Source organism: Genypterus blacodes, unplaced genomic scaffold, assembly GCF_046128005.1.
Source record: "Genypterus blacodes isolate CSIRO-AG114 ecotype Tasmania unplaced genomic scaffold, CSIRO-AGI_Gbla_v1 ptg000438l_1, whole genome shotgun sequence".
NCBI classification, from domain to species: domain Eukaryota; kingdom Metazoa; phylum Chordata; class Actinopteri; order Ophidiiformes; family Ophidiidae; genus Genypterus; species Genypterus blacodes.
The window spans coordinates 1,238,675-1,260,919 of NW_027467208.1; the positions used below are offsets into that span (position 1 = coordinate 1,238,675).

The 22,245-nt window shown below is 46.4% G+C and overlaps 1 protein-coding gene across 10 annotated transcripts in view; it reads left to right on the forward strand.

Annotated features, from left to right (window-relative positions):
* The window catches only part of pleca (plectin a), a 74,508-nt gene extending 54,883 nt beyond the window's left edge, over window positions 1-19,625 (forward strand). For 7 of the 10 annotated variants that reach the window (XM_076139264.1, XM_076139272.1, XM_076139273.1 and 4 more), the window contains 23 exons: window positions 185-278; window positions 590-744; window positions 829-1,165; window positions 1,274-1,351; window positions 1,845-2,006; window positions 2,101-2,205; window positions 2,289-2,384; window positions 2,489-2,614; window positions 2,762-2,914; window positions 3,099-3,253; window positions 3,381-3,507; window positions 3,626-3,809; window positions 3,981-4,001; window positions 4,604-4,761; window positions 4,883-5,061; window positions 5,139-5,277; window positions 5,371-5,727; window positions 5,866-5,949; window positions 6,044-6,148; window positions 6,270-6,368; window positions 8,058-11,405; window positions 11,685-18,634; window positions 18,757-19,625. In XM_076139264.1, the coding sequence (XP_075995379.1) occupies window positions 185-278; window positions 590-744; window positions 829-1,165; window positions 1,274-1,351; window positions 1,845-2,006; window positions 2,101-2,205; window positions 2,289-2,384; window positions 2,489-2,614; window positions 2,762-2,914; window positions 3,099-3,253; window positions 3,381-3,507; window positions 3,626-3,809; window positions 3,981-4,001; window positions 4,604-4,761; window positions 4,883-5,061; window positions 5,139-5,277; window positions 5,371-5,727; window positions 5,866-5,949; window positions 6,044-6,148; window positions 6,270-6,368; window positions 8,058-11,405; window positions 11,685-17,852 (12,430 nt within the window). In that variant the 3' untranslated portion in view covers window positions 17,853-18,634; window positions 18,757-19,625. The remainder of the gene's footprint in view (window positions 1-184; window positions 279-589; window positions 745-828; window positions 1,166-1,273; window positions 1,352-1,844; window positions 2,007-2,100; window positions 2,206-2,288; window positions 2,385-2,488; window positions 2,615-2,761; window positions 2,915-3,098; window positions 3,254-3,380; window positions 3,508-3,625; window positions 3,810-3,980; window positions 4,002-4,603; window positions 4,762-4,882; window positions 5,062-5,138; window positions 5,278-5,370; window positions 5,728-5,865; window positions 5,950-6,043; window positions 6,149-6,269; window positions 6,369-8,057; window positions 11,406-11,684; window positions 18,635-18,756) is intronic. The other 3 variants (XM_076139265.1, XM_076139267.1, XM_076139271.1) reach the window with 1 other exon arrangement.
* The last annotated feature ends 2,620 nt before the right edge of the window (window positions 19,626-22,245 follow it).

Consider the following 22,245-nt stretch of genomic DNA (forward strand, 5'->3'; position numbering starts at 1 on the left):
TCATGGCGTTCATGTATGTGGAATATGATTTTAGGTATTTTTTACGCGAGAGGGCAGAGTAAGTGCTCCTTGTCTTTTCTCTGTTATGAGACAGATTTATTAGTTCCAGTTCTAGTAAGTTATGTTTTAGCTTGCCTAAGTCGATATTTAACCTGTGACCTCCCCTCTCCCCCCCCCCCTGCAGGCTGGAGCGCCTTCAGAGGATCGTCAGTAAGGTCCAGATGGAGTCGGGGGTGTGTGAGGAGCAGCTCAACCAGGTGGAAAGCCTGCTGCAAGCGGTGAGAGTCAAACCTGTGGCTTTAAAAGTTTAAAGGGTTCTAAAGCAGAGCGCCATTGTGATGGAGCGCCCCCGCCCTGCACGCCTCAGTTTATCATTTTTTATTGATTATATCACAGGAGGAACTTGTGGGATCATAAAAAGTCGAGGCTCATATAAAGGACTAAACTGTGCTGCTCACTAGCGCCCTCTAGTGATAGGACATGTGCCATTACACTTTAGTGATGTTATCAACATATTGGAAGGTTGATCAATTCAGATCAAGTATGAAAGCCAAAGTCACTCATGTATGTGTGTGTGTGTGTGTTGCAGGACGTGAGGTTGCTGAACTCGGGTAAACCTGCTCAGCACACAGCAGAGGTGGAGGGAGATCTGGAGAAGGCGGAGGGAATGATCCGATTCCTCTTCAATGATGTTCAGCTGCTCAAAGACGGACGCCACCTTCAGGCTGAGCAGATGTACCGCAGGTTCGTAATAAACCATTCAGTCAAAGCCCAATGAGTGAAAACAAAGCGTCGGTCTACATTAATCCTCCCCGTCTCTGGCCTCAGAGTGTTCCGGCTGCACGAGAGGCTGGTGAACCTACGGAGCGAGTACAACCTGAGGCTCAAGTCGGGTGTGACCGTGTCCCAGATCCCCATGACGCAGATCCACACCGTCCAGGTCCTGCAGCAGGCCCCCGCGAGGGTGCGGCCGGAGCTGGATGAGGTCACCATGCGTTACATCAAAGACCTGCTGGGCTGGGTGGAGGAGAACCAGCGGCGGGTGGACGAGGGCGAGTGGGGCTCCGACCTGCCGACCGTGGAATCCCAGGTGGGCAGCCATCGCGGTCTGCACCAGTCTGTGGAGGAGTTCCGCTCCAAAATCGAAAGAGCGAAGGCCGATGAGGTAAAATGTAACACACACACACACACACACACACACATAGATCTATACTTTACGTTGGTATTCTCAGAGATGTAATACTTGCACTTACATGTTTTCTCTCTGCTGCAGAATCAGATCTCCCCTGCCAGTAAAGCTGCTTACCGAGACTATCTGGGAAAACTGGAGCTGCAGTACGGAAAACTCGTGGTAAGCCGGGCGGAAGCTTGTTTTCCATTGCAAACTGTAAACTTCCTGATCCTGAGTAAACTTGAAGTGATTTATCTTTCACCTCTTGCAAGCTGTTGAGCCGACACGGTGAACGTGACGTAAACTATAATTACAATCGCAGCTCTTGTGGTTTGAACATTAAACTTTTGATAGTAAAGCGATTTATCATTCAGCAGTCACAGTGATTAACCAAAGCTACAGGGGAGAGAAACAGTTGCCTGCCAACGTCAACAGAGTCTTACAAAGGTCATTAAGCTGTCTAATTGTTGAGCAATCACAATGAAAATGTTCTCGTTTTAGCCCCTGGCAGTTAAAGGTTATCAGGCTGAAACATGAGTGTGAATGCAGAGGCTCCACCTAGAGGCTACATGGTGGCATTACAGCCTCAGTCAGCAGTGAAGGAGCCCACAGAAATGAATCTTTCCTGGGACATTTGCTCCATCTTGTGTGTTTGCGGTGTGTGTCCTCGCAGAATTCCTCCAAAGGGCGTCTCCGCTACCTGACGGAGCTGCACGCCTTCGTCTCCGCAGCGACTAAAGAGCTGATGTGGCTGAATGAAAAAGAGGAGGAGGAGGTGAACTGTGACTGGAGCGAACGGAACACCAACATGACAGTGAAGAAGGACAACTACTCGGTAGGATAACACTCCAACGCATCAAACCTGCAGTGGTCCGTCCTCTGTGACGATACAGAATGATGAGGTCGTGTGTCTTTTTGCTGTGGATCAGAGCCTGATGAGAGAGCTGGAGCTCAGGGAGAAGAGGGTGAACGGCGTCCAGGCAACCGGGGACAAACTGCTGAGAGACGGACATCCTGCCAAGAACACCATAGAGGTGAGAGAGCCTCCATCACAGTATTCTGCTCTTTTCCGATCATGTTTTTAGCATGTGAAACCATTCTCTCTCTCCACACACAGGCTTTCACCGCGGCCCTGCAGACTCAGTGGAGTTGGCTCCTCCAGCTTTGCTGCTGCATCGAATCCCACCTGAAAGAAAACGCCGCCTACTTCCAGGTCAGTTTACAAACTCTTCACTCATTCATCTTCAATCAGTCACCCTAAACGTACCTTTAACTCTCAAGCCAGGCTTCATTGCTCCTCCGTTTCCCCCTCTCTAGTTCTTCTCTGATGTGAAAGAGGCAGAGGAAAAGATGAAAAAACTGGAAGACACGATGAATAGGAAGTACTCGTGCGACCGCTCCATCACTGTGACGCGGCTGGAGGACCTGCTGCAGGACTCCGCTGTAGGTTTATACTCACTGCTACGATCCTCACATTCTATTACTACTGTGTGTGTGTGTGTGTGTGTGTGTGTGACCCAAAGTGGGTGGTTGTGCTTGTGATTTCGGCTGATAAGTTTATTTATTTACATTTCCTTTTGATCTTCAAAGGACGAGAAGGAGCAGCTGCAGGAGTTTAAGACTCACCTGGAAGGCCTGAAGCGCAGAGCCAAGACCATCATCCAGCTGAAGCCACGTAACCCCACCACCCCCATCAAAGGCAAACTGCCCATCCAGGCCGCCTGTGACTTCAAACAGATGGAGGTGAGCAAGAGGACGGTGTAATGTTTCCATATACAGAAGAAAATCAACATATGTGTTATCATTTACAGGCATGGAAACCTTTTTGCTTTTCATGGTCAATAAGCCCATTTAGTTTGATGGTGATGGTGGAGCTCTGATCCTGGTTGGATATGAGCATCAGTTTGTGTCTCCTTCTGTGTTTCAGATCACAGTTCACAGAGGGGATGAGTGCGCCCTGCTGAACAACTCTCAGCCCTACAAGTGGAGGGTGCTGAATGATAAAGGCAGCGAGGCGATTGTGCCGTCCATCTGCTTCCTCATTCCCCCCACCAACAAAGACGCCATCAACGGTGTCGCTGGGTGAGCAGAGCCTTATCTGACATCTATCGGAACTATGCAACCAAACATCAGACAAGTTAGGATGACGATACAGAACAATGCATGAATAAAGGGACACACACACTCACACACTCATCTCTCCCCTCAGGCTGGATGGGAACCTCCAGAGGCTGATGGTGATGTGGCAGACAATGTTTGTGGACATGAAGAGCCTGCTGTCCTGGCAGTACTTGATGAGAGACATACACATCATCAAAACCTGGAACATCACCATGGTAACAACACCCAAATATTAGAGGGAAACATCTATACGGATGATGGCGGACAGTGCTGCTCCGCTGTTCTAAAGGTTTGAGTTACACATTGTTGTTCTGCCTCTTTGCCCCGCTGCAGTTCAGGACGTTGAAGGTGGAGGAGTACAGGCTGGCACTCAGGAACCTGGAGCTGCACTACCAGGACTTCCTGAGAGACAGCCAGGACTCTGAGATGTTCGGCGCAGAGGACCGCATGCAGGTGGAGTCCAGCTACAACACGTCCAACCAGCACTACAACAAGCTGGTCAGCACTGCAGAGCAAGGTAGTGTACGGCTGGAGGGAGAACAGGGGCGTTACTGCATGTTAAACATCAACGCCGGTTCATTTTTCATCGCCAAAACGTGGCCTGAGGAGGTTTAGATGGTCACAATTTGTCACCAAGTCATTGTCATCGCCGTGTGTATAAACGCTGACTGTTGAATTCACCTTACAGGATATGTGGCTCCCACAGGAGGTAAGGAGATTCAGTCATAGCTCCTGATGTAGCAGCTTCTGATTGGCTGATGATCAGTGCGTGTATTGGTGTGTGTGTGTGTGCTGAGGCCTGTCGTGCTGTCACGTTCCATTTCACCTCATTAACTCAATCATCACCCTTGACTGATTTTGATATCCCAACTTCACTCATGGTTGCCTTCTGGTTTCTGTGCACGGTTGTCATGGCACCACTGTAGATGTTCTGAATGATGATCACTGTGCGTTACCTAATCAATACAAACGATGATTAACACGGAACCAATCAAGCATGAAGTAACAACTTTGTCATGTGCAGTAAGAGTTTGCTTAACTAAGATGAATGCATTTACAGAACGTTTGTCTAATTATTACTGACATATAGAGGTTAAACTGTTACAACATACAGACCACATTCATGTCAGTATGAATCAACCTGTTTAGACTGAACCAATCACTTAATCAACAATCAATCAATCAATCTTTAATCACTATATCACTTATTAATACTAGAGGCTTTATGGTATTTAGAGCAGAAGCTGACTCGGACTAACACGATCTACATCCAGACTTGGCGTTCTTAATCGTAATATTTGACCCAACCAGGCGAGCAGGATGAGTCCATGTGCATGACTTACCTGACCAAGATCAAGGACCTCCGTCTGAGGCTGGAGGGCTGTGAGAACCGGACAGTCACGCGCCTCCGCCAGCCCGTGGACAAGGAGCCACTCAAAGCCTGCGCCATGAAGACGGCCGAGCAAATGGTAAGGAAAACCTGTGATGAATATGTTTCCATGGAGACCAACACCCCTAATGGCTTTACATGTTCTAGGCCACGCAAATAATATTCAACAAGTCATCTTCCTTTTTTTATGCCGACGACAGAAAGTTCAGTCGGAGCTGGAGGTTTTGAGGAAAGATCTGAACTCCATGGCTGAGAAGACGGAGGAGATGCTGGCCTCTACTCAGCAGACCAACTCTGGCCCCATGCTGCGCTCTGAACTGGACCTCACGCTGAAGAAGATGGACCACGTCTACGGCCTGTCCTCTGTCTACCTGGACAAGTGAGCTCTTTAGCCTCTACATGCTTACTGGTGGATCTGTTTCTGTGTCTTTGGGCTTACAGAACTCTTTCTTTCAGGCTGAAGACCTTTGATGTTGTGATCCGGAACACCAAAGATGCAGAGGACACGCTGAAGAGCTATGAGACTCGGTTATGTGATGTCAGTAAAGTTCCAACAGATGAGAAGGAGGTGGAGAACTACCGCAATCAGCTGAAGGTACTTCCTGTTCAACTCTGACCAGCTTATTTGCGTTAAACTTGACTGCAGGGGCATTAAAGCGATGTCGCCTCCCTTTCTCTCGTCTGACAGGCGATGCGTGCTGAAGCAGAAGCCGACCAGGCCGTATTCAACCGCCTGCAGGACGAGCTGAAGAAGGCGACGTCCATCAACGACAAGATGACCCGGATCCACAGCGAGCGCGACTCCGAGCTGGAACATTACCGCCAGCTGGTCAGCAGCCTGCTGGAGCGCTGGCAGATCGTCTTGGCTCAGATCGACGCCAGGCAGAGGGAGCTGGATCTCCTCGGGCGCCACATGCACTCCTACCGCCAGAGCTACGACTGGCTCATCCTCTGGCTGGCCGAAGCCAAGCAGAGGCAGGAGAAGATTCAGGCGGTGCCCATAGGAGACAGCAAGGCTCTCAAGGAGCAGCTGGCACAAGAGAAGGTACGTTCCTCTCTGGTTACACTTATGGAGAGTTTGTTGTTTCCAAGATGGAGCACTGCTTCATCGCCACATGTTACTCCGCCCACATATGAAGTCAGTAGCACTAGATGGGCGTAACATTTACATTTACATTTACAGAAACTCCTGGAAGAGATCGAGCAAAACAATGAGAAAGTGGAAAATTGCCAGAAACATGCAAAGGCCTACATTGATGCAGTGAAGGTAAGTCATGACATCATCAGCTTCACCAAAATCAAATCAACCTTACCCTCAGTGTGACTCAAGTTGTCTCCATCTTCCGTCCTTTCTCTTTCAGGATTGCGAGCTTCAGCTTGTGACCTACAAAGCCCTGCAGGATCCCATAGCCTCTCCTCTGAAGAAAACCAAAATGGAGTGTGCGTCTGACAACATCATCCAGGAGGTAGGCTCGTTCGCCGCATGCAGTAACGATCAAAATATTGTCCCCGAGCGTCACCTGGGACGAGCCTCCACAAGTACACACCAGTTAAAGCGCTCGTCTCCGCTCTGTGTGTCTCTTTCAGTACGTCACTCTGAGAACCCGCTACAGTGAGCTGATGACTCTCACCAGCCAGTACATCAAGTTCATCACAGAGACACAGCGCCGCCTGGAGGACGATGAGGTAATTACACCTGATCTGACCACCTATGATCTGACAGAAGGGAAAGCAAACAACTTCAATCCCCCACTAACTCAAACATTCCTGCCTATTATTGATCCTTGTATGGGAAATCATTTGTCATCAACAATTCTAAAATGTTGGCACTCAAAATGTGTAAATAATGAGAGCGCACGTCTGTTTAGAGCGATGGGACGTGGGACAAAGTGTTTTTACTCAAGTCACATCTCATTTCCACACTGTGTCTCACATTCGACTCAGTCCCTTAGTTCAGTCACATTCTCCTCCTGCTTGTCTAACTGCTTTGATTTGGTCTGTTCCTCTTGTTTTCCTCTTGAAATCACTCCCAGGTGTGATTTGAAGGCTTCACTCTGCCTCTCCCCAGATATCTTTATTTTCCAAACGAGCCTCTTTTGCTTTTTTTCCCGCTCTCCTTCTTTTCTAACTTTGTATTGTGTTTGGTCCTTTGATCTGCCTGCCAGTGCTTTGTCATGACGAATATTAATCACACGCTTAAGAGATGAGTTAACTCCCAAAGCAGCAGGTAACTTCCACAGCTCCCTCCTGAGTCCAAATCCTTTCCTCGCTGCATCAGACACTTGTCTTGATACAATTAAAGGGAGGTTCATTCTTTACATTCTTTTATCTGGAGTATATTGGCACAAGTTCCCGTTTTGTTGCTGTGCTGGTGTAAAAACAGCTTTTCTAGCTTTTCGACACATTGCTTCAATCTTCTCAAAAATGCAACACAACCATTTCAAGTTCAATAAAAAACCTATTTACTATTTACGACGATCCAGGATTTTGTTACGTTTGTGAACACAACATGGAACCTTCCTTTAAAGTATCAGTCACATGTTCCATTACTTTCATGAAGAATTCAGGACAAATGTTGACATTTACCTGCAATGTCGTCAGAAGCAAAACAACTTGCTCTTGGATTGGTGCTCATTCATGTGATCAGCACTCTAATTCAAGCTCTCTTTGTGCTCTGTCTGTGTCTGCTGCATCACTGTGAGGAGGCTCCACACTGATGATGATGCCTCTGAATTCCAATATTGTGATTCCAACCTTGCTGTGGTTCCATCGCCTTATCACTTTCATTTAGTTTTGTGTTTCCTGCTCACTTCCACTCTGCTGATCACATTCTGCATGCTGCTCATTATTTACTCCCTGCTTATCTCTTCTAATTACTTTTCACAACTTGACATCTTGAGACCCGGATATGAAAGAGTGACTGAATTATGTCAAAGTCATCGATCGGAATTCGATTAAGTATAATTGACACATAACTTCCTGTTATCTGTAATTAGCCTTTAAAGTCTCCAAAGCCAGTTGTATTGTCAAATGTGACCAGGCATTACACACTCACACACTAAAGGAAACTATACAGGCTGTAACATCGATCCAAACGGCTCAAATGCATGAAACCAAAGTGTAGTGCTGTGGTGTGTTGTGGAGTAAAGTCTCATTCTGTGTGCCATACATTTGATGAACATGACAAGCATTTCCCAATACACTATCTCCTCTAGTTTAAAAATAATTGTACATTATTTGCTGTAACATGTTGCCATGTATTTACATTTCTATGTATCTACATGTTTTATAACAACTTAGATACTGAATATTTATTCCGTAACCCCTAACAGTCTCTCAATTCCCTTTACTCCCTCTATACTTCTACTAATGCAGAAAGCTTCTGAAAAACTCAAAGAAGAGGAGAGGAGAAAGCTGGCAGAGATGCAGGCTGAGTTAGATAAACAGAAACAGCTAGCAGAGGCTCATGCCAAGTCTGTGGCCAAAGCAGAACAAGAAGCCCAGGAGCTGAAGCTGAAGATGAGAGAGGAGGCCAGCAAGAGGCAAGATGTTGCAGTGGATGCTGAAAAACAGAAGAAGAACATCCAGCAGGAGCTGCACCACCTCAAGGACCTGTCAGATCAAGAGATCAAGTCCAAGAATCAGCAGCTGGAGGAGGCACTAGTCAGTCGTACCAGGATAGAGGAAGAGATCCACATCATTCGAATCCAGTTAGAGACGACAATGAAGCAGAAATTCACGGCCGAGACTGAGTTACAGCAGCTGAGAGACAAAGCCACCGATGCAGAGAAGCTGAGGAAAGCTGCTCAGGAGGAGGCAGAGAGGCTCCGCAAGCAGGTGGCCGAGGAGACTCAGAAAAAGAAGAACGCTGAAGATGAGCTGAAACGTAAATCTGAGGCAGAAAAGGACGCTGCCAAGCAAAAACAGAAAGCGATGGATGATCTGCAGAAGTTCAAAATGCAAGCTGAGGAGGCGGAGAGGCGCATGAAACAGGCTGAGCAGGAGAAAGAGAGGCAGATCAAGGTGGTGGAGGAGGTGGCACAGAAGTCTGCCATCACACAGCTGCAAAGCTCAGCCATGTCATTCAACGAAAAGGCAAGCAAACTTGAGGAATCGCTGAAGAAAGAGCAGGGCACTGTCCTCCAGCTGCAAGAGGAAGCCGAGCGACTCAGAAAACAACAAGATGAAGCAAACAAAGCCAGGCAGCAGGCAGAAAAAGAGCTTGAAACATGGAGACAGAAGGCCAACGAGGCTCTCCGCCTGAGGCTTCAAGCCGAGGAGGAAGCCCAGAAAAAGAGCCAGGCTCAGGAAGAAGCAGAGAGGCAGAAGGTGGAGGCCGAACGCGACGCTAAGAAAAAGGCAAAGGCTGAAGAAGCTGCGCTGAAACAAAAGGAGAATGCAGAGAAGGAGCTGGAAAAACAAAGGAAAATGTCTGAACAAATAGCCCACCAGAAGCTCTCTGCCGAACAAGAATGCATCCGCTTAAAGGCTGACTTTGACCATGCAGAGCAGCAGAGAGGCCTGTTAGATGATGAGCTCCACCGTCTGAAGAACGAGGTGAACGCCGCTGAAAAGCAGAGGAAACAGCTGGAGGATGAGCTGAGTAAGGTCAGGAGTGAAATGGATGCTCTGCTTCAGATGAAGCTGAGCGCTGAGAAGCAGACTCTGTCAAACACAGAAAAGAGCAAGCAGCTCCTCGAATCTGAGGTCCTGAAAATGAAGCAGCTGGCTGAGGAAGCGGCCCGGCTGAGATCCGTGGCTGAGGAGGCGAAGAAGCAGAGGCAGATCGCCGAGGATGAGGCGGCTCGCCAAAGAGCTGAGGCCGAGAAAATACTCAAGGAAAAACTGGCTGCCATCAATGAGGCGACTCGCCTGAAAACCGAAGCTGAGATCGCTCTGAAGGCTAAAGAAGCCGAGAATGAAAGGCTGAAACGTAAAGCGGAGGAAGAAGCCTATCAGAGGAAGCTGCTGGAGGATCAGGCCACTCAGCATAAGCAAGACATCGAGGAGAAAATCTGTCAGCTGAAGAACTCGTCTGATTCTGAGTTAGGCAGACAAAAGACAATGGTGGAAGAAACTCTGAGGCAAAAGAAGGTGGTTGAAGAGGAAATCTACATCATTAAGATCAACTTTGAGAAAGCATCAAAGGACAAGTCTGATCTGGAGAAGGAGTTAAAGAAACTAAAGGGCGTCGCAGAGCAGACAGAGAAGAGCAAAGTGAAAGCTGAGGGAGAAGCAGAGAAACTGAAGAAACTCGCTGCAGAGGAGGAGAAGAGGAGGAAAGAGGCTGAGGAGAAAGTGAAGAGGATCACTGCAGCAGAGGAAGAGGCAGCTCGCCAATGCAAAGCTGCTCAGGAGGAAGTGGAGCGTCTGAAGAAGAAAGCGTCCGACGCAAACAAGCAGAAAGACAAAGCTGAGAAAGAGGCAGACAAGCAGGTCGTTCTAGCCAAAGAGGCAGCGCAGAAATGCAGCTCTGCAGAGCAGAAAGCTCAAGATGTCCTCAGTAAGAACAAAGAAGACATCCTTGCACAGGAGAAGCTAAGGGAGGAGTTTGAGAAGGCCAAGAAACTTGCACAAGCAGCCGAGAACGCCAAAGAGAAAGCAGAGAGTGAGGCTGCGCTGCTCCGTCAAAAAGCCAAGGAGGCTGAAAAACAGAAGAAGTCAGCAGAGGATGAAGCTGCGAAACAGGCCAAAGCTCAGAAGGACGCGGAGAAGTCGAGGAAGGAAGCCGAGGACGAGGCCTCCAAGCGAGCAGCAGCAGAGGCCAAAGCTCTGGAGCAGAAACAGCAGGCGGATAAAGAGATGGCCAAGCACAAGAATCTGGCTGAACAAGCGATCAAGCAGAAGTCTCAGGTGGAGAAGGAGCTCACGGTGATCAAACTGCAACTGGAGAACACCGATAAGCAGAAAGCTGTGCTGGATGAGGAGCTCCAGAGGGTCAAGGGAGAAGTAAATGATGCCGTTAAACAAAAGGCACAGGTGGAGGATGAACTGGCCAAAGTGAAGATCCAGATGGACGCCCTCCTGAAGCTAAAGATCCAGATAGAGCAAGAGAACAAGCGACTCATGCAGAAAGGCAAAGACAGCACGCAGAAGTTACTCTTAGAAGAAGCCGAGAAAATGAAGAGCCTGGCAGAAGACGCAGCCAGACTGAGCGTGGAGGCTCAGGAAGCAGCCAGGCAGCGGCAGATCGCAGAGGCCGACTTAGCTGAACAGAGAGCGCTGGCCGAGAAGATGCTGAAGGAGAAAATGCAGGCCATCCAAGAGGCCACCAAACTGAAAGCTCAGGCAGAGGAGCTCCAGAAACAGAAGGACAAAGCGCAGGAGAAGGCAAAGAAGCTGCTGGAGGACAAACAACAGATCCAGCAGCGCCTGGATAAGGAGACAGAGGGCTTCCAGAAATCACTAGAAGCCGAGCGCAAGAGGCAGCTGGAAGTCTCGGCCGAGGCGGAGAAGCTGAAACTAAGAGTCAAGGAGCTCAGCGACGCTCAGGCCAAAGCTGACGAGGAGGCAAAGAAATTCAAGAAACAAGCCGACGAAATCCGGGTGCGACTCCAAGAGACGGAGAAACAAACGTCAGTGACAGTCGTGGAGAAGTTGGAGACACAGAGGCTGCAGAGCACGAGAGAGGCCGATGACTTAAAGAACGCCATCGCAGACCTGGAGAAGGAGAGAGAGAAGCTGAAGAAGCAGGCAGAGGACCTTCAGAATAAGTCCAAAGAGGTACTGTGACATGAATGAACACAGATACAAGTCTGACAATTAACATAATCCTTTAAACACACTAACTACTGTTGAAACACAACCTTTTATGTAAATTGCAGAGCCCCAAAGTAACTGAACCTGCAATTTATATGAATGTCGTTTAAAATAACAGTATTTTACACATTATGTACACATTTTGATGTTTCTCTGCTTTTATGTAATAATAATGTGCAGGCATTGTGTGATAATTGACAGATTTGATTTACTTACTTACTTACCTCTTCTTTTCCTAAATAGATGGCGAATGCTCAACAAGAACAAATGAAACAAGAGAAGGCTCTTCTGCAGCAGTCTTTCCTCTCAGAGAAGGAGCTGCTGCTCAAAAGAGAGAAGGGCATTGAAGAAGAGAAGAAGAGGTTAGAGAAACAGTTTGAGGACGAAGTGAAGAAGGCCAAAGCTCTGAAGGATCAACAAGAGCAACAACACAAGCTAATGGAGGAGGAGAAGAAGAAACTTCAGGCCATCATGGACGCGGCGGTGAAAAAGCAGAAGGATGCCGAGGCCGACATGAAAAACAAGCAGAAGGAAATGGAGGAGCTGGAGAAGAGAAGGCTGGAACAAGAGAAACTCCTGGAGGAGGAAAACAAAAAGCTGAGAGAGAAGCTGCAGAACCTGGAAGTCGCTTCAAAAGAAGCCACAGCCATCAAGGCTGAGCCGCTGATCGCCGCGAAAATGGTAGTAACAACAAAGAAAGTTTTCAACGGCTCTGAAGCTGTGGATGGAGTGAAGAAAGATGGAGGGTCTCCATTTGCTTTTGATGGCATTCGGGAGAAGGTTCCGGCTGAAAGGCTCCTGGAGGTTGGCGTCCTGACCAAAAAGGAATTCGACAAGTTGAAGAAGGGAAAAGTCTCCGTGCAAGAGCTGGGAAAGAATGACAAAGTCAAAGCGTGTCTGAAAGGCCAGAGCTGCGTCGGAGGGGTCTTGACTCCTTCTAAAGAGAAAATGAGCGTTTATCAGGCCATGACAGAGAACAAAATCAGCCCCAACACCGCCACCATGCTCCTGGAAGCTCAAGCTGCTTCTGGGTACATTGTAGATCCAGTGAAGAACAAAATGCTCTCTGTAGACGAGGCCGTTAAGGAAGAGCTGATTGGCCCGGAGCTGCATGACAAAATGCTCTCTGCTGAGAGAGCAGCCACTGGCTTCAAAGATCCATACACCGGAGCCAGAATCTCCCTTTTTGAAGCCATGAAAAAGGGACTTGTGGACAAAGAACAGGCCACAAAATTCCTGGATGTGCAGCTTGCAACTGGTGGAATCGTTGACCCCATACACAGTCACAGGGTCCCCCTTCAGACAGCCTACAAGCAGGGTCAGTTTGATGCAGACATGAACAAGAAGCTCGCCGATCCCACTGATGACTGCAAGTTATTCATAGAGCCCAGCACTCAGGAGCAGCTCACCTACAAACAACTGCTGGAGAAATGCACCAAGGATGCAGAGACGGGCCTGCTCATCCTACCAGTGACGGAGAAAGCTGCTCAAAGTGAGAGAACGTTCACAGACATGGAGACCAAAGACATATTCAGTACGTCCACCGTCGTTTTGCCTTTTGGACGGTTCAAAGGGAAAACTGTCACCATCTGGGAAGTCATCAATTCAGAGTATTTCACAGAAGAACAAAGAAGGGAGCTGATTCGCCAGTACAGGACCGGCAAGATCACAGTGGAGAAGATTATCAAAATAGTCATTACTGTTGTTGACGACAAGGAGAAGAACAAGGACAATGTGTTCGACGGTTTGAGGACTTCAGTCACAGCAAGTGAACTTTTAGAGGCCAAGATTATCAACAAAGACTTGTTCAATAAATTGAGTAATGGCAAGGTGACAATCAAAGAGATGTCTGAGATGGAGCCTGTGAAGAAAGCACTGCAAGGAACGCCCAGCATCGCCGGGCTGATGAACGACTCCACCAAGGAGAAAATGCCCTTCTATCAAGCCATGAAGAAAGAGTTGCTCTCCCCGGAAACTGCCCTCAACCTTCTCGAAGCTCAAGCAGCAACTGGCTTTGTGGTTGACCCCGTGAAAAATGAGAAGGTCACCGTTGACGAGGCGGTTAAATCCGGTCTTGTCGGCCCGGAGCTGCATGAACGACTTCTGTCTGCAGAGAGAGCTGTCAGCGGCTACAAAGATCCATACACGGGGAAAACTGTCTCTCTGTTTGAAGCCATGAGCAAAGGCCTGATAAAGAAAGACCACGGCATCCGACTCCTTCAGGCTCAACTCGCAACTGGTGGGATCATTGACCCCATGAAGAGCTATCGTGTCCCGCATGAGGTTGCGTGTAAGCGTGGATATTTCGATGAGGAAATGGGCAAGACGCTGAACAAGAACACTGACGAAACAAAGGTCTTTTATAATCCAAACACACAACAGGATGCCACCTATGCACAGCTCATGGATAAATGTGTGACAGACAAAGAGTCTGGACTCCCTTTGCTTCCACTGTCTAAGAAAGCCTCAAAGCCTAAAGAAGACCACAAGGCTACAGAGGCCAAGACAAAGGAAGCCTTGAACCAGGCAACCATGGAGCTGGAGTTTGGACCTTACAAAGGGAGGAAAGTCACAATCTGGGAGATCATCCACTCTGAATACATCACAGAGGAGCAGAGGATAGAGTTGATCCGTCAGTACAAAATGGGACACGTAACAATTGAAAAGTTGATAACAATTGTAGTCACAATGGTTGAAGAAAAAGAGGACAAACCAAAGGAGGAAGCCCCCTTTGAAGGCCTTAGAGCACCTGTCACTGCAAGCTCACTTCACGACTCCAACATCATCGATAAGAAAACATTCGACCAACTCCAAGAAGGTAAAAAGACTCCAAAAGAAATTAGTGACACTGACATGGTCAAGAAGTACTTACAAGGTACAGACTGCATTGCAGGCATCAGTTTGGGAGACTCAAAGGAGAAACTCAGCATCTATCAAGCAATGAAGAAGAATGTTTTGCTTCCAAACACTGGTCTGGCTCTGCTGGAGGCCCAAGCTGCAACTGGCTTCATCATTGATCCAGTCAAAAATCAGAAGCATTCTGTAGATGATGCAGTGAAGGTTGGCATTGTTGGCCCAGAGTACCACGAGAAACTTCTCTCAGCTGAAAAGGCAGTGACTGGATACAAAGATCCATACACAGGAAATAAGATTGCCCTCTTCCAAGCCATGAAGAAAGAGCTTGTTCTCCGGGAACACGCTATTCCTCTTCTAGAGGCCCAGTTTTCCACAGGAGGCATTGTTGATCCAGTCTGCAGCCATCGTGTTCCCAGCGATGTGGCCATTCAACGTGGCTATTTCACTAAACAGATGACAAAGTCTTTCAAAGAACCTTCAGGCGACATTAAAGGCTTCACTGATCCCACCTCCAATGAAAGTGTTACATACAAGCATCTGTTAGAGAAGTGTGTGAAAGATCCCACCTCAGGTCTTTGCTACCTGCCCATGGCTCAGGTTGAAGCTCCTGCTCCTGTGGAGAAGTCCTATCAGTGCACAGAGGAGCAAGCCCAAACTGAATTAGCAAACACTCAGATTGACGTCCCTCATAAGAGCTTTGCAGGAAAGACCATGACCATTTGGGAGGTCATGAACTCAAACATGCTTCCAGAAGAGGAAAGGCGGCGCCTCATGGAACAGTACCGCCTGGGTCAGATCACAAAGGATAGGATGCTGATCATCATCATTGAAATCATTGAACAAAGGGAAATTCTAAAGGTAGAGCAAAGCATGTCCTGTGATGTCATCAGGAGAAGAGTCACCATTGAGGAGCTCTACAGTGCTCGAATTATTGACTTACAGACGTACAACCTGCTGAAACAAGAGAAGATCACCATCCGTGAGGTGATGGAGATGCCCTCAGTCAAACAGTACCTCTTTGGAACTGGCTGCATAGCTGGAATCATGTCAGTCAATCCTCCCAAGATAAGCATCTATCAGGCTATGAAGAGTGGAATGATTAAGCCAGAAATAGCTCTGAAACTGCTGGAGGCTCAAGCAGCGACCGGATTCATGATCGATCCGGTGAAAGACGAACTTCTAACAGTCGACGAGTCTGTGCGCAAGGGGCTGGTGGGTCCTGAAATCCATGACAAGCTTCTCTCAGCTGAGAGAGCAGTGACAGGTTACAAGGACCCGTACAGCGGGAAAGTCATTTCACTTTTCCAGGCCATGAAAAAAGACCTCATTCCAGAAGATTATGCCTTGAGGCTGTTAGAGGCCCAGAACTCCACTGGTGGGTTAATGGATCCTGAATACTACTTCCGCCTGCCCACAGATGTCGCCATGCAACGCGGCTACATCAATAAGGAGACAATGGACAGAATATCTGAACCGAGCGGAGACGTGCAAGGTTACACCGACCCAATCACAGATGACCAGCAGTCCTACGCTCAGCTCCTGAAGAGAAGCAAAGTGGACAAAGAAAGTGGCATGCGGCTCCTCTCCCTGGCAGACAGAAAGCTCCTCTTCAAGGGTCTCAGAAAGCAAATCACCATCGATCAGCTGCTTCGTTCTCAGATTATCAACCAGAAGACCTACAATGACCTCACAGAGGGTCTCATTACAGTGGAGGAGGTCAGCAGAGAGGTGAAGAAGTACCTGGAGGGGGCCAGCTGTATTGCCGGCGTGTTCGTAGAATCAAGCAAAGATCGTTTGTCTATTTACCAAGCAATGAAGAAGAACATGATCAGACCAGGAACTGCCTTTGAGCTTCTGGAGGCTCAAGCAGCAACAGGATATGTGATTGACCCGATTAAGAACCTGAAGCTAAATGTTGCAGAAGCTGTTAAAATGGGAATTGTTGGTCCTGAGTTTAAAGACAAACTCCTCTCTGCTGAGCGTGCTGTAACAGGCTACAAGGACCCTTACTCCGGCAAGGTCATCTCTCTGTTCCAAGCAATGAAGAAGGGTCTCATTCTTAAAGACCATGGCATCCGTCTCCTAGAAGCTCAAATCGCTACAGGTGGAATTATCGACCCAGAGGAGAGCCACAGACTTCCCGTGGAGACAGCTTATGAACGTGGGCTGTTTGATGAGGAGATGAATCACATCCTCACCGATCCATCTGATGACACAAAGGGCTTCTTTGACCCCAACACTGAGGAAAACCTCACCTACCTGGGCCTGATGGAGAGATGTATGATAGACCCAGAAACAGGACTCGCTCTCCTGCTGCTCAAAGAGAAGAAGCGAGAGAGGAAGACGTCATCAAAGTCATCTGTGCGCAAACGCCGAGTCGTCATCGTCGACCCTGAAACAGGCAAAGAGATGTCCGTGTATGAGGCGTATAACAAAGGACTTATTGATCACCAGACCTACCTGGAGCTCGCTGAACAGGAGTGTGAATGGGAGGAAATTACCATCACCTCGTCAGATGGAGTTGTGAAGTCCATGATCACCGACAGAAGGTCCGGTCGGCAATATGACATTGATGATGCAATCTCAAAGGGCCTCATTGACAAGTCCGCCCTGGATCAATACAGGGCAGGAACTCTGGCCATCACAGAGTTTGCAGACATGCTGTCTGGAAATGCGAGCGGATCAAGGTCAAGGTCATCCTCATTTGGCTCCTCTTCCTCTTACACCATGAGTCCAGTGCCCACTATCAAAACCCCAGCAACCACATGGAACGACCCGACAGAGGAGACGGGCCCTGTGGCTGGAATCCTGGACACGGACACGCTGGAGAAGGTGTCTGTTACAGAAGCCATACACAGAAACCTTGTGGACAACATCACAGGTCAAAGGTTGCTGGAAGCTCAGGCCTGCACTGGAGGCATCATCGACCCAAACACAGGAGAGAAATTCTCAGTTGCAGATGCGATGGAGAAAGGACTGGTGGATAAAATTATGGTGGACCGCATCAGTCTGGCCCAGAAAGCTTACAACGGATTTGAGGATCCCAGGACAAAAAACAAAATGTCAGCAGCCCAAGCCCTGAAGAAAGGCTGGCTGTACTATGAGGCCGGACAACGCTTCCTGGAGGTCCAGTATCTGACCGGTGGGTTAATCGAACCCGAGGCCAGCGGCAGAGTCCAGATAGACGAGGCGGTGACGAAGGGCACTCTGGATGCACGTACTGCACAGAAGCTCAGAGACGTCAGCGCATACTCCAAATACCTCACATGTCCTAAAACCAAGCTGAAGATATCCTACAAGGACGCCATGGAAAGAAGCATGATAGAAGAGGGCACCGGTCTGAGACTACTGGAGGCCTCGTCTCAGTCTAGCAAAGGCCTTTACAGTCCCTACAGCGTCAGCGGGACAGGCTCTGGTGCTGGGTCACGGTCCAGCTCCAGGACCGGTTCCAGGTCCGGCTCTCGGAGAGGTAGCTTTGATGCCACGGGGTCAAGTTTCACAACAACCTTCTCTTCCTCCTCCTACAGTTCACCAAGCTATAGCCGTCGATACTGAGCGCTTCAGTTTCAACGGCAAAGTCAAGGAAAGATTGTCTAAGGGAAAGACAATAAAACCACCAGATGCCTCATTCTCTATGGAATGAAGACTCCCTGTATTCTGCTCTGCATGTGGTTCTTACAAGATTATATTTAATTACACATTAAGCAATTTAGTTGATTGTATATTTCACATTTTTTTTGGAGGTATGCTGACATCTTTGCTATTTTATCTTATTTTACGTATTATAAGATGTTGCTTACATGTTTTTTTATTTAGAATATCTTTAGAAAAGTTTCAAATGTACATTTTTTTTCAAACTGCATAAACATTTAGCGCTCCATCAAGTCAAATTTGATTTACTCTTTTGCTTCAGTGTAACTGAAAGTGCTGGTTTTAGTAAATCTGATTGTTAAAGGCAAACACATTGGGTTTACAGACACAACTGTCAAACTGAGTTTTCTGTATATGTGTATATTTCTGAATGTTAAAGAATAGTTCTGATAAGAGAATTGCCACTCTGCAGAGCAGAATAAGGAGTCGCCTGAAGATTAATAACACTAAGAGTCTCTGCTTTAAGAATGCCAAACCTTTCTCCACTCGACTACAGTCAGGAAGATACTCTGCGAATATCTGAGCGCCACTCCATTCCTAATTGTCAGTTATGAAACTTGGACTTGCATAACCATGAGCAACTCTCTCAAATAGAAGGATTATGTCGCCATAAACTCAATCTAGCAGCTTTGGACTATTAACACCTCAAGACGTCATGCCCCCGCCTCTCCAGACACTTCACACATGTAAGTCAAAGTGAATGTTCCTGCATCTTATATTTAAATGTGAAGCTACAGGTGTGTTTGTGTCACAAAGCCGTCTGCACAGTCCTAACTCTCTTCTCCACTGTTGTCTTGTCTTTTTTCAGACAGTCTTCACTCTTCATCTCCTTTGAAGCTCTCCCCTTAGATGTCTTCCAGAATCCAGTGGCACTCATGTGGATGTTTCCTCAGATACCTTAAAGCAGTGGATCATTCTGAAACTCGTATTTAATCTTCAGCTCCTTTAAAGACCTGAGCTATGCTTTGTAAGTGCCTGCAAATTACTGTTTAACACAATGGTGGGATGCTAAGTATACTGTGTAGTCAGGCAGTGCAGTGGTGAAACAGCAAACTGACTGATGCATGACTGAAAGAGAAACGCCACCCTCAGCTCTAAATTATACAATTACTGTGTTGTCAGTCCAACTATGCCACATTCTCATTTTAATATGTCAATGTCAAACTCTGGTAGTCACACAGGGCTCAAGTGTGTGGTTTGAATGTGTAATAGCTGTAATATTTTAATGTTTTCTCTCCTCTGGTGGGATTCTTAACACAGGTAATATACGTATGTACTGTATATTGCTGTTTAGAGCACTATAATAACAGAAAGCCATTAAATAACATTTCATTGAATAAGATCTTAAAGCTTTGCCACCAGTTCCAGTATTTGTATTTACCACCACAAATAGTTGTTTTGATGATTTTCCTCTGTAATGCAACACATCTTATCTGTGTCATTTTATTTTTGCTATGATTCTGCTTTGCATGATTTACTAACATTTAAAGGTGCAAAAAATGAAATAGTTGTATCCATTAAAGCATTTTTTTTGGTATTACATTGCAAAGGGTTTGAAGGATGTATTTTATGAGAGTTATCAAGCCTTGTTTGAAATGGTGTATTTATAATTAATGGTGGCAAGGAATTTTATTGTAACACCTGATATAATGTAAATAAACGTGGAAATGCAATGTTTCTCTCAAGTATGCTACATTCTGTTTGGAATTCTGAACCAACTTTATAGTAAAGAAATGATCAGATCAGTCAGGCTTCTTAAGATAATATCAGACCATCTTTAAACAGCCTCTGATTGTACACAGATTACTTTCATTGTGGATCTACTCAACACAGTGGAACAAATATTAAATCACCTTAAACAAACAAATCAGGTTTTCCATTAGTATTGTGGACACACTTCTATTGTCTGAGGCACTCTGACTAACGGTCACACAGCTGAGCCCATTTCAGGGTGAACTCCAGTGAGAAATCTCCTGTGACTCTCACTAAACCTAATTTGGGTAGATAAAAGCACAATAACATCTGATTTAATGTGAAATAATTATTATAGATATATTAACTATGTGTACATAGTTAATATACAGTGTTATTATATTAACTGTGTACATAGTTAATATACCACAGCCATAAGTTGTTGGAAATGCTTGAAAGGGACTTGAATTTGGTGTTGGAAAATGTGTAAAATCCTAAAAGGTGTAGGTTTCTTATGATTTCCGCTAGGGGGAGTAGTCACACAGTTTCACATTCATTTTATCACACATTCTTAGGTCTCACTTGCAGTCATACATACAATTCTTTAAATGGTACATAACAAAGTATCTAGTGTTTTATATCATTGTTAGGCCAGGCTTGTTAGGCTATGGAGCATTCAAAAAAGGGAAAATTTAGCCAATGTATACCCTGACCTTTATGGAAAGTTGACCATAAATCAAATTTTCTCCAAACTCACGACAATGAATCTTGGTGCAGTGTGGATGTTGTGCTCGAATTTCTAGCATTTTAGCATCTCTTTCCTAGGTCAAGATATGGGCCGTTCAAAAAATGGAAAGTGTGGTCCAATTCCCCAAACTCACACAAATTGATCCTAGTGCCACTCAAAAGCTTCTTCAAAATGAGCAATTGGGTCAATGGTTACACTGTCGTTTTTGAGAATCTGACCAAAAAAATTAAAATTGCCCCAAACTTACTGGAATTGATCCTGGTGCCATCTAGATGCTGTGTTTGAAATTCTGGCGCTCTAGCTCTTTCCTTAGATATGGACTTTTTACAAAATGAGCAATTTGGTCCATGGTTAAACCAATTTGACAAAAACCCTTATCTGCTCCAATCTCACACCAATGGATCCTCGATGCTGTGTGTCAAATTTAAGCTCACGATAAATGTTGAAATTGCTCCAATCAGTGGCAGGCGATGAGTGAGACAACAGGATGGAATCAGGCTGTAGACCGGTGAATTAAAGAAATGGTGGAAGGAAGGGACACTCAGCCGGCAGCCAACAGATTAACAGGCTCTCATGGGGAAAAAAAGTTTGGCTTGACACATGAGCAGCAAGGTGGAGTGACATTTCTTTCTTTTTTTTCGTTTTCAAACCATTGTGCGTTTGTCAGCATGATTTACAAATGACTGAAGATTGAAGTCATGTAACATGAACATACAAGTTGGGGTGTGAGAGGATCCCAGTCTAACATAGTTGTGTAAACGGCTTGCAAAAGGAGCAGCTTGACAACAGAAGCATCTGTGTTGGCTCTCAGCTGTTGAGCTTCAGGGTGATACTCCTTTAAGGTGCGTCTTCAAGTTCAAGCAGAAACACACCACAGGATGTTCAAACGAGACATTCCCGATTGACCCTGAACATATTTAAACCCCCGGCTTCAGCAGTTTTCATTGGGTTCAGTCCAGATTCCTGTTATGAAAGTAAAACACAATCTGGTACGAGAGGCGAGATCGAATGTTCACATCTCACATACATCAAGATGATGCATGTGAGATGTGCCCTGTCTTTGAATCGCCTCTTAAATCAAACTGAGGTCTTCACATCTACTGGCAAGGTAAATGTAGTAGTAAAGAAACAACGACTGGGAAAAGCTCCAGCAACACTTATCTGAATAACTAACACAAGTAAACGGAGGAGTTTGGCTGAGTGGCTTTGTCAGAGTGAACCGTGTCTCCCCAGCATCAGATAGTGAATCTACAGGAACGGCTTTTGATCGCTGACCTCAGCAGACCTCACTACTCATGCCAACTGTACTGTTACTGTTACTACTCACACCTGTCTGAAGGCACAGGGGAAAATCCAGCTTGTTTTGAGGCTAAACATCCTGAGGAAGCACTGATTAGCTCCCAGACATCATGACTCACTGTGACCAAAACAGATCCTGCATGTGTCGCATCAATGCAACAAATACAAAGACAAACCATTACATTACTGTATGTCTTTGTTCTGTTCCTTAGAATCCACACCCGACTCACCTCCCCCTCAGTGAGCCAGCTGAAGTAAAGCAATAGAGAAAGCTTCATCGCAAACGAACAAACTGACTAGAACTCAACGGGCAAGTTGCCAGATCTGTGATTCAAGGGAATCTGACTATGAACACATGCTGTCATTTGCACAATAGTCAGCTTATTTGTTGGAAATGCAAGGTTCACGTTCAGGATCTACAGCGTATATGTGAATTCTTCTATCGTAATAGACAAAGCAAAACATGCAACAATGAGCAAATGAGATGATGCTGATTCAGACGGTCATTTTTGGTTGTTTCTTAATATTTAGGCCAGTTTATTAGAGGAAAAAGATACA